Consider the following 12,182-nt stretch of genomic DNA (forward strand, 5'->3'; position numbering starts at 1 on the left):
CCTACCAAGTGGAACGCAGTGTGTACTGTAAGACCTACAGCAGTCCTTATCAGAATGTCAAAACAATTAAAAGTACATTTTTAACGACTCGGCCTGGTCCCGGTGTTTTATCATGTCTGATTGATGTTTGTACATGTGTGTTTGCACACGTGTGTGTCTGTGTATGTGTGGGTGTGCGTGTGCATACGGTTGCGTGCATGTTTCTGCAAGTGTGTATGTACTGTATGTGTGCGCATATGCATGAATGAAAGTATGTGCGTCTGTGTGTGTGTGTCTGTGTATATGTGTGCATTTGCTTGTGTGTTTGTGTGTGTGTGCGGTGTTTGTGTGTGTGTGCGGCAGTGTAGCATAGTGGTTAAGGAGCAGGACTCGTAACCGAAAGGTTGCAGGTTCGATCCCTGCTGGGACACTGCTGCTGTACCCTTGGGCAAGGTACTTAACCCACAATTGCCTCAGTAAATATCCAGCTGTATAAATGGATAACGTTGTAAAAAAAAAAAAAATGTAACCTATGTAAGTCGCTTTGGATAAAAGCGTCTGCTAAATGAATTAATGTTAATGTGTGTGTATGCAAACAAATTTTGCTTGCATATGCTGCAGCGCCCTCTTGGACCAGCGTGTGTCAGTGTTCAGCCAAAAAGAATACAAAGAAAACAACGAGCAGCCAAGTTCAGATTGAACGCAGTTTGTATTGATCACAAAGTAGCAAAAGCGAATTTAGTGTGTCTGTATCACACAGACAGTTCCAGGTCTCACTCTTGGACGTATCTGATGAAGGCCGTGCACACTGTAGAAAGCAAGAGAGAAATTTGTGCTGTCACTTAAACAAACAATATAACTCCTGAAGACCTGCAAGCAGAGGTATAATAACCTTTGATCCACAGGAATGATTTAGGGCAAGTGTGCATACCTTTGCTCTTTGGGGGGGGGGGGGGGGGGGGACTGGAAATGGTCTACGTTCATTCCCAAGAGTGATTACTATAGTCACTGGAGGTGGTAATGGCATGATTGATCTCAGTACTAGACTGACTGAGGATGTATGACTTGTTCTCTAATGAGGTTTGAGTTATTGCACATCTATAATTCACTGGGCCATGACCCTCAGAGATCAGCTGCACGCCCCTGTTTGAGAGGAATTCGCAACCATGCTTCAGAGTTCGCCCACTAGAGTCTTAAACCATTTGAGTACGTGTTTTAATAATAATAACATTTTATAGTTTAGTAGGAGACAGTTTGAGACATGAGAGGAGACTGTTCTTTGAAATACATGCTGTGGGATCTTCACTGACCACAGAGAGTGAGGACCTTGTTTTAACATCTCAATCAAAACAATGGCTGAACCGTGGCAGGGTATCTGTGGTAATCTTGACCAATTCTGTCAAGGATCAGGTTATTTGCAGTATTCAAAGGTCACCTCTGGGGCCAGAATCAATGTGTTTCAGTCATCCTTTGGCCCCATATTTTCACTGCAGAGATTAGTCAGGCATGCAGTGCAGGTCTTAGACATCAGCAGAGATTTGAGCAACACACATGCTTCATGTTTCAACATGATGATGGGCACATACCTTTGACCCTTTGGCAAACGGTTAAACTGTGGCCGGACAGCAGCTTCCAAACACGTGCCCTATACACAAACACAACACATGTTGCATGCTAATGTCATTCCTCTTAGGAATAATTACTGTAAGTTCTGGTGTAAATGTAAAACTGCCCCTCAATGCATTCTAAAGATGAAATCATTTGGCAGAGTTTATATACAGCTTAATTCCTCAAACCCCAGTTTTTTATCATTCATTGCAGAAGCTTTCAACTTTATGTATCAATATCTTTAAGTATCATTATATGCTTCCTATATTAATACGATATTTAAGACAGTTTCATACACCCAGGTTAACACCATCCATCTAATTCTTGAGAGTAACTGTTGTGGGACCATTACAAATTGGTGGGTTGTCAAACTGGGGCATACAGGTAATGAGGGGTGGGGAAGGTAAAAGCCCCTACTGGAGTCGATGGGGATGCTGATGGGAGAGTGGTACACCTGCAGGTACTGCTGAGGGGTGAGGAGCTCCTCCCTCTCCAGGAGCTGAGCCAGGACGTCCTGTGGGACGATCAGCTCCGGGGCTTTCTCCTGGAGGGACTCCAGGGAGGTCTTCAAGTCCTGCCAAGGGAGAAAAATGAAAGATATTCCCCCAGAAGACACACTCACTCAGGGGTCATTTCAATGGCACTAGCTCCCAAGAGCCACTGTTACTACTGTTATCAATGTTATTACATTTTAATGCATTATAAAAACGCTACACATTGTGTAAACTTTTTACGACACTAAATGATAGGCAATGCTTCACATGATGTGGTTCTGTGTTCTGGGTTCTGGTTCTGGCTCTAAATGACCCACCTTGCCCGATTTGAGCAGGTGGTCTCCTAGCTTGAGGAGCAGGGTCAGCGCATCGCTGATCAGTTTCCCGATTGGCTCTTTTCTGGTGGCGCTGGTCAGCGTAGTGGCTGGCAAGTCCAGAACCTTGTACCTCCAGTCCTGGAAGATCCTGCTGGGCAGGTCATGTGACACCACCAGAACTCTGGGCTCCACGATCAGGGCGCTGTTCACCACGGCAACCGAACACAACAGAGCAGCAGGTGAGACAGGCTTGTGTCATGCCTGAGAAACAGAAATCAAGTATAGTTCCCTCTAAATTGAGTCGACATTTTTAAAAAAAAATATCTCATTTTACAAGCTCTTGAATAATGGCCGTGCTTTGATTGCTGAGGATACTCTCATCAAGGAAGCCCACTATCAGAAATGAATTCTCAGTGCATTAGCGGGAGGGGAGCTATGATTGTTATCTAAGACCCCTGCTGTGTCAATGCTAAACAGATGAGAGCCACAGATATACCATGAATCAGGTGAGTGGTGAGAGCTGTGTGTGTGGGGGGGGGGGTCCTCCCGGCAGTAGGAGTGGGAGTGGCGGTGCCGGAACTCACCTGTGTGACTGCTCTTTCATGTCACTCAGGTCCTGCAGCACAGAAACAAGGACTTCGCTGGAGGACTGCAGGGAAAAGAGGAGAGAACACAGCAGCCTGGATGGCATTCCCACACAAAAAATGAAATATACTACAACACATTGAAAAATACATTGCTCAGACCAAAAATCTATTGTAAAAGCATTAAAATATATTCATGCAAAGCAGAAATGTATTGCAATACACCAAAATGGCTATTATTTATGAACATTAATCAATATGTTGATTGAGCTAAAAGTATATATTCTCAATATATCATTTTTTGTATGGGTAGAGTTGGTGCAGGCACTGGGAAAGATATACCACTATTTTCAAAATGTGGTTGAGACATGAGGCGGCCCACAAACTACTCAGGGTTCCAGGTGAATGCACAAGTGGTCAAATGGGTTAAAGCTCCATAGGTTATGGTGTGATCCAGCGGTCTGTTGACTGGACTAAAGAGCGGCAGTACAATAGTTCTAATATCAGGGAGAAAACTGCTGTTCAGAACTCAGTTGTGGATGAACTTCTGACTTCAAAAAAATTAAAAGCTTTGCAAGTCATTGTGAGTAGGTCTATCTGCTTAGCAAACAAATGTTTCCTCAAACGGCCAAGTTGCTTGCGTTGGACAGATATATTCATGCGAATGTACTTATCTGAAAAATAAATAAAACAGCTCTAGAGTCATTGTTCACATGAATGACTCACAAGTTAATTGCAATATGCGAGAGTGGGCGTGGCACTCCATAGCAATTATCTCCATAAACTACCTGTTCAATTGTGCTGTGTTCTTTTATGATGCCTCCCATGTGTTGCAGTGTGAGCGCAGTCAAAGGGAGGGGGGTCAAAGGGAGGGGGGTCAAAGGGGGCCTGCGAAAGCATGAATTACCTCCACAACGTGCACCAGGTGGGACGGGTACAGGAGGAGCAGCCCCGTGAATCCGTCTCCATGGCAATGCCGCTGCAAGCGCTGGTTTAATTTCTCGTAATGGCCTGTATTTACGGCAGCAAAGACAAACAAAACAGGGCTGTGATTTCAGCCGTAAGGGAACCGCGTTAATTGCGCCAGGGGGCAGTAACCCCAGCAGAAGCCCACCGCTAAAAACTCCCCCCCTGAATCGAGCGTGTTCGTGACTTTGATATGTTCCGAGCTCAGTGATTAAACACCCTGTTCCCGAACGTTCGCGGACGTTTGGCGTATTGCGAAAGTAGCTGCTTGCTGTCTTGCCAGGTCCCTGTCTGCGCTCATCTTTATTTAATCAACCACTTATTATTTTCTGCCTCTCTCGGGTTGTGCAGGACTGAGTGACAGTGTGTTCTTTTCCACTCCTGTTCAGGCGGTGTTGTCTGATGATAACATTTCAGTGTGACTGAATAATAGTACGGACAACTGCCACCTAAAGTATTTTAAAGTACCCCCTCATTCATTAACCTTTTAGACTCCACAAAGGGCACATCATCCATTGGAAGGAGAAGTGACACGCCAGGTTTCCACAGACACTTTGCCAGGTGTGTCATTGTAACATGAGGCAATATGGCAGTACACATTTCAGGTCTCTGGGTCTCAGGTGCTGCTCGAGTGCCTCTGATCCCACAGCATCTCTACACTTTTCTGGCACGACCCACACCCATCAGCCTGTGTTTTGGATACGCTTCTGGATACACTTCTGTTCCATTGTGCTGGAAGTCGCTCTGGATAAGAGCATCAGCTAAATGAAGGTAATGTAATGTAATGTAGTGTAATGTAATATTTTGGAAATAGATTATCATGGCCACTTGGCACGATAAATGTTTGTTCACTCGCACCTGATGGAGGCAGAAATCCTGATGGCTGTGCTTTGGTTCTCTCCTGTGCTCTGTGCCAAATTATTATTATGTCTGGGACTGGCTAATTTATTGACTCCCCAGCACAGACCGCTATTAAAAAACACACCCAGCTCTCTTCAGACACACCTGGCCTGTTTGTTCAGGTGGATCTGTGGAAGCATGCCTGTAACACCTAGATTCAATCTAACAGCAATGTGCTTTTTCTTCAGTTTTGACCAACCAATGACAACATTATACTTTTTAACACGTTAAACGTTAATTGTTTTCGGTGGCCATCAAACCGATAACGTTATTTTAAAAATTACATACCCGTCAAACACTTTTTGGTTCTTAGAGCCAAGGACACAGCATTTTAGGACAGGAGTAAATACAGCACTTAGATTAAAAATGGGACAGGAAAATAATACATTCTCAGTCATTTGTGTCTACCAGCTCTCATCGGGAAAGGTGCCCTCTCATGGCAACGCGAAGGAAGAGTGTGGAGAGGGGACTGTCAGCGCGGAGGCAATGCCTTGTAATCCGCACTGAAAAGCGCTGGTGAGCGCTCTCTCTCCTAATCTCTCCGAACGGTGTCCTGCAGCGACTGCTGGCCTACCTCCCAGGTCCCGCTTGTCAGCAAGCTCAGGAGAGATGCCTCCGATGACCACCAACCGGTGTAACAGGAACTTCTGGGGGAACAGAAGGATGTGGTCGGCGAGGGGTGGGTAATTAGCAAGTAAGCTGACAGGTATTGTGAGTCGGGATACAACACAGATGAACACCCCCCCCAACGACACACACACACACACACACACACACACGCACAAACACACACATGCGTGGACGGGTACACTTCCAAACTAACATACATACTTTCTCTCCCCTTCTCTCAATTCTTCCCAATTAACTTCTCCCCTTGCATAGAGGAGCAAGCCTGTCAGTCATATGTCTCCGAACCTTTCATAATCAACATTGGTTGAGTCAAAGCTGCCTCTACAAATACATCAGGTTATCATGCAACATAGTAATCACACTTTTCTCCAACATCAATCACCTAACAATCAGTTGTCTTCCATGAATATGAGTTATTTCATAATACCTTCTAAATTTCATTAAAATTTCATTAAAAAAGTATCCCTTGTTAAATATCACAACATCATAATTATAAGCTATTCTACATGGCGCCTACAGGCATGAGTCAAAGCCATTTTTAAATTAATCCTAGTACTGTTCTGCAGATGTAATCTGCTGACCTGGAGGATGACATGCATTTCTTGACATGCTGGTTAGCTAGTACGTCAGTGTACAATTTCACAGCAAAACAAGTGATAGTTTTGGTCAGTATAAATCCCACGTGTCGGGAGCAAGGGGCGGTGGCCTGCCTCATGCCGACGGAGCCTTACTGACCATCTCCTCCTGGGGGTTCAGGAGCATCCTGTGGGCCAAACGGCGGTGGAACAAGCTAGTCCCCACGTCCTCCTCCGAGCTCTTCTGCTTTTTGTCCCCGTCCTTAGCCTCCATGCCTGTCTGCCCTTAAGGGGAACGGGCCAGTGACGGCTGGCTACTAGCGTGTGCGTGTGTGTGTGTGTGTGTGTCTTGGGACCAGCCCTCTCTCTCTCTCTCTGTGTTTGCCTCCCTCATGCTATACCCTGGAGACCTGCTGATCCCCCAGTGCAATAAAACCAAGCTTCGTCTGCAGTGCGTCCGCCTACATGCCCTGCAGCCAGGAAACAAAAAAAAAAAAACCTCACCCTCCCCGCCCTCTTCACCGGGGATGTGGGGACTCGTGGTCCCCCAGTCTGCATCTGCCAGGCTGTGTGGGCATAGGGGGTTTTTTTTGGGCGGGTGGGGGGTCAGGCTAGAGGACTGATGACAGCTAAGAGGACTGGCACATGCTCCCCCCCCCACACACACACCACTCGCCTCCCCTACTACTGGCATCTTGTTTATTCTGTAGATTGCCGGCTGGGGAGGCTGAGTCGCTATGGCAACAGATCACATTCCCTTTCGCGGAGAGAGGCTTGAGAGACTCATTTGAATGTGAAAGGAGGCCTGGGTTGGTCCTGTGCACGGAGTGGCCAGGGGCTCACACAGTCTGCCTGACCAGGCTCAATGCCTTAGGGTTGTCTGTTTTTTCCAATACAACCATGGAGGCATTCCTTTCTCCCTTGGAAGTCATCACAGAGAAAACACTTAAGACACAAAACAGCTAGACCAAACAGCCACCAGATCTGCAAGCCAACATAATACTGTAGCTTTAAGTAATACAACAACATCAGCCATTTGCTTAACCTCTTAGAGTCACGTTTCTCACATAATGCTCAGTGGATATGCTTGTATCTGTGGGAAAAATCTTCCTGTACCACTCTCCCTCTGAGGATTATTCTGAGCATTTCAGACCTCCAGCTTGTGGAAACAAACACAGCAGGAAGTTCCTTAGTGGATGTGCGTGCACACACACACACACACACACACACACACACACACACACACACACACACACTCACACACACACACACACACACACACACACACACACACACACACACACACACACACACAGACACACACACACACACATACACATACACATACACACACACACACCCACACGTGCGCGCGCATACACACACACACACACACACACTCACATCATCAATGTGCTACAGCAGCAGAAGACAGAATCCACCAGCTGAGGTTCTGTGTGTGTGTGTGTGTTTGTCTGTGTGTGTGTGGGTTAGCAAAACTGTCACAGCTCCCAGAATCAACAAACCTTTCTAACAGCTCTGCGTGAGTCCTCCAATTTCGTGAACAGCGACACTCTCTCATCGAAGACAGGTTTCCCCTCGACAGAGGGAGCTGCCAGGGCCTTCTTTGGTCTGGAGGCCATGATTGACATGGTTGTTTGGACTTGTTACTTAGCAACTCTCAGCGAAGGGGGGGGGGGGGGGGGGGGGTGCTATGGGCTGGAGGCTATAATGTCCTTCTTAAAGGCATACTGTCTTGTTTTCACATTGTTCCATTGTTTGTAGTTAACACCTATCTGCGATGCTGCTGTGTCTCCAGTTACACAAAACAGGAGAGCTGCTTTGCGAATTAAGGCTTAACAACTTCGAAGATTATAGTATAGATCAGGTAACACTTGTTGCTGCAGAATTTTAGAGTTCCAGAAATGCATCTGCTGCCAGAAAATGAAAACATGCAACAAATCTGTGTTATCTTCACCAGCTACAGTATATCCTGATTCATTTGGAAGTAGTTGTTGTCACCTGGAAATTCACTGTATGAAAGCACTATGAGAGACATTGGAACCGGAGTCAAATTCATGTGTAAAAGCATACTTGGCCAATAAAGTCTCATTCTGATTCTAATTCTGATTCTTAAGTATGACACTGTCATCAAATTTTAACTAAAAAACAGTACAGTGTCTTTGTCGGGTGTGTAATGAAACAATTTTATATGACAGCTTTCAAACAAAATCAATTCAATCAAGAAATGATTTGGCTGAATTTACTCTTAGGGGAACTGCATATGATCAAATTTAAACACCAGAAACAACTAGCCTTTCCCCCACTTAATATCCTTCAGTGCAGCTAAGAATTTCAGCTACTGGTCTAAGTGTCAGACCTGCCTCCAGCCAACTCCCTGTTCAGCCACGCCCACGCTCTGGGTCGCCTGAGTTTTAACCACACCTGCAGCAAATTCACCTGCGCACCACTGGGGGATTTAAGGACTGCAGTTTCAGGCGCCTCTTTGTGAGGTACTGAGCTTGCTCTAATGAACGGTATCGTTGGTGTTTCTACTCGTTACTCTGCTCCTGTTTTTTTTTGGAGGGGGGGGGGCCTGTTTGCCTGCTGTGATTGCTCCTCGACATCATAATACTCTTCGGTATCATAGAAAGTGATCATTCTGTGACACCATACAAAGCCATTGCTTTGTGACAACAAATTGACTGATCACTCACTGACATCACATGAAGCGATTGCTCTGTGACATCAGAATCAGAACGCTTTATTCGTAGTCATCGGTCGTCATTAGGAATTTGTCTGGTTGGTTTACAACAGGACAGCATGTAAATACATTTTCATAAATACTTGCATATAAACACATATTCCGAGAACTGTTAATAAAAGCAAAGCAATAATAATAATGTTACCTAATATACATCACTGTATATCCACAATTCAAATACAGTATCGGCTACTACACAGGCGTGTAATATATATGCAAATCCACATGTGAATGTAGACCCACAAAAAGGCAGTGCAGAGAGGAAAATGAAAGGCACTCTTTGTGCTTTATTGCAGTCAGTCTGAGATAGCCTTTATTGCCAGAGGGGAGTCCGTAAACAGAGAAGTTCTGGCCAATAGTGATCTGAATTGCATGAGAAGCTAGAACAGACTGGGACTGGGCGGGATAAGACTCATCCATTTTCACTCTTGCCTCAGTGTATTTCCACAATTAGGTGTAGTGACTGGTTGGTAATTCACAGCTAATTATTTTGGTAGTGGTGGTTAAAAAATTCTCAAGAATGGCTGTGCAGGTACCATACCATGCAATTATTGACAAGGTTTGAGAGGTATTTGTGTCTGTAGCTGCTACGTAGAATGGCAGTGGCAGGCATCAGCCTAAATTCATTCCATTGCTGGAGGGAGAACATGCACTGCTGGGCTTTCTTGATGGCTGAGTTAGTGTTTATGCACAACATGAAAGAGGAAGCACCTGTTATTTTTCCAAAAATATATCTGACAGAGATGGAAAAGAAAACTGGAGCAATATAAGCACTGCGTCGCCACGGGTTGGTGGCATCTGAGAAGATTCTCACTGTCCCGTGGCATCATTAATAACAATAGATCTATGACATCATACAAATTGATCCTTCTGTTACAAAGTGATCACCCCATGGCACGACACAAAGCAATAGCTCGAAGCAATTACAGCTAGAGCTTCAAACTCAGTTCCTGTGGGTCATGTGTGCTAGTGTTTGCTTGTCTGCTGGTTTCAATCCATTCTCCTGTCTCAGGTGGATCAGTAATTTATTTATCTGTATACCATGTTTAAATGAGCTCAAAAATGTACTGAGTGTGGGGCACAGGTATTTGGCTGGGATGTGATATTATTTCCAGAAAAATATATATATATTCATGATCAGACTGGTTGGGTAAAGAAACAATAGCATACACACAGCTATTCAGAACCGAGGTTAACAAAACAGGTGTCGAGAGTGAGGAAGAGTTTTGAAACTCTGCATGAAAAAGCCGCTCTCAAAAGTGGCTGGAACTGTGCTCTGGCTACACTGTGCTATGTTGTGGTGCTGCCACCTGGTGGCTATTGTATGGAATTTCAGATTGACTGGGCCTATCCATGGAACGACAACACGCAGTCCTACCTTAGCCTTCTGTCAGTTCTGTTACCAAGTACAGAACCTGCCTTCTTTTTAGTCAGCTCAGACAGAGTCTTTCAGTCAAATGTCAGTTATTGATCATTTTTATTGATTATGTTTCAGATACAATGCGAGCTGTTTCACTGGATATTTCCCTCCCTTTACTCAGCAATACACTTCAATGGCAATATTATCCATGTAAGAAAACCAATCCATACATATTGTAACTGCTGTTTGTACTTCCTCTTCGCTCCTTCTTATTATGTACATTCTGTGAAGCCAGTTTCCTGTGGCACAAGCAGTACAGGGGCTACAGCCTTCCACCGCATCCCTCAGTAGTTTCTTTCTAAACATGCTTAATGTCCACTGAACGAATAGATGTAACTGAGACTAAAGTGCAATAACAATAACACCCAAATCATAAGCGTAATACCTCTGCCAGTTACTTCCTTTACAACAGTATGTGTATACAAAGCCCTTGTGTCCCGCGACAGCATCTTGCTTGATACTTGGCTTCAGAGGAGACTTTTCCTTCTGCAGGCGCAGCTTGTTCACAGTTTCTCTTGGATGCTGTGAAGCTGATTTTCATTACCTCTTCTTTTGTACCACACATTGCTGAGCTTAGCTTGTACATCTACCTCAGTCCTTTGGTTTCTTGTTTTTCCTTTTTTAAATGTAAAATAGTATAAATATAAATTCTGCATGGAGAGCGGTTGACTTTTTCAGCTGCAGACTACATATAAAAGTCCAGTCTAGCTGAAGTATGCAGGGAGTGGGGAAAAACTGCCAACAGGACTGTATGGGGAGATTCAATCTCCATGGTCTGATGCCAGACAACCCAGGCTGACAGTATTAGATGCTACATATTACATGACAAAATGAGCACCCCACCATTGAAGAATGTCCATGTTAAGAGAAAAAGTGTACAGCAAAGACCTGTAGATAGGCAGTCTGCCTCAAATCAAACATCCAACTGATTTTTTTGTCACATCTGTTGTTTGACAAACATCCAAGTACCTTTTCTTAATGTCTTGCTGGTCTCTCTGAATCTCATCAGATAAAACATAAGGAAACCCACTGAGGTCTGCAGTATTGACATGAAAAAGAAAAACCCGAGATAATATTCTTTGCTATGATAATAGGTTTAATATGTAACTAGAAATGGAGATGGTGAGGTATGTGCAATGTCAACAGGTGTAATTTTAGTACATGTGGTCACTGTGGTTTCATTTTAACAACGTTTATGAAAAAGAAGTTATGTTTTATGTTACCGTGGCCATTGTGAAAAAACTAACAAGGTAAGGAACACTACAACATGGAGAGGTATTTCTGACAAGAAGAGCCTTTCACAGAAAGCACTCAAACACTTATTTTCTACTCAGTATTGAATGTTTGAGAACTTTTACCAACCAGTAGTCTACACCACTTACCAACATTCAGATGTCCACCATGGCACATCAGAAAAAGCTTGCAGAAGTATTCAAGGCTTTAAAAAATATCACACATGAGTATGCCAGTATCATCAATGTCATCCATCAGGGAAAGGACAAAGCAGGAAATGTCTGTTAGTTTTCAACATATGTTCCCTCCAAAAACTAAATAAGCATGATACATTTTGATCTCCATTTTCAGTAAATTTAATGTGCAGTGTTTTAAAACTCACTAATTTTTTTTTTTTATTTTGATGTTGGGTAGCATTATTCGATTCACTATTCCTCTTTGTGTGAGGAAAGGGACGTTGAAATATACTGGAGAAATTTCACCTGTGCAAAAATAACTGAAAATTTGTACTTAAAAAAGTGATTGACCCAGATTTGGTTTTTCAGCAGATTCTTTCATGATTTAGCCCATTATTAAAGGAAATACACCCTGAGGAACCCTTAGTAGGCGTTCTAATATTCTGTCAAACATACAAAGTACTGTGAACCTGAATGCATTATTCCACTGTGAAGAAGCTATTTCTATCTATTTCAATATGATAAAATGGAAATCT

At 43.9% G+C, this 12,182-nt stretch overlaps 1 protein-coding gene across 1 annotated transcript; it reads right to left on the reverse strand.

The window, feature by feature from the left end:
- Positions 1-724: 724 nt before the first annotated feature.
- On the reverse strand, positions 725-6,470 carry LOC118769177 (testis-expressed protein 47). The gene is made up of 8 exons (XM_036516244.1): positions 6,214-6,470; positions 5,423-5,495; positions 3,890-3,993; positions 2,983-3,047; positions 2,399-2,600; positions 2,005-2,161; positions 1,566-1,624; positions 725-787 (listed from the first exon to the last, which is right to left on the reverse strand). The coding sequence occupies exons 1-7, from the start codon at positions 6,325-6,327 to the stop codon at positions 1,587-1,589; spliced, it is 753 nt and encodes a 250-aa protein (XP_036372137.1). The 5' UTR covers positions 6,328-6,470; the 3' UTR covers positions 725-787; positions 1,566-1,586.
- Between the last annotated feature and the right edge of the window lie 5,712 nt (positions 6,471-12,182).

The sequence above is a fragment of the Megalops cyprinoides genome, chromosome 1 (genome assembly GCF_013368585.1).
Source record: "Megalops cyprinoides isolate fMegCyp1 chromosome 1, fMegCyp1.pri, whole genome shotgun sequence".
NCBI classification, from domain to species: domain Eukaryota; kingdom Metazoa; phylum Chordata; class Actinopteri; order Elopiformes; family Megalopidae; genus Megalops; species Megalops cyprinoides.

Excerpts from the sequence above, each read along its gene's own strand:
- LOC118769177 (XM_036516244.1), bottom strand. The coding sequence starts at position 6,327 with ATGGAGGCTAAGGACGGGGACAAAAAGCAGAAGAGCTCGGAGGAGGAC. Across the intron at positions 3,994-5,422 it reads TGACAAGCGGGACCTGGGAG|GCCATTACGAGAAATTAAAC; the intron begins GTAGGCCAGCAG and ends CCGTAAATACAG. Across the intron at positions 1,625-2,004 it reads CAGCATCCCCATCGACTCCA|GGCACGTGTTTGGAAGCTGC; the intron begins GTAGGGGCTTTT and ends GTTTGTGTATAG.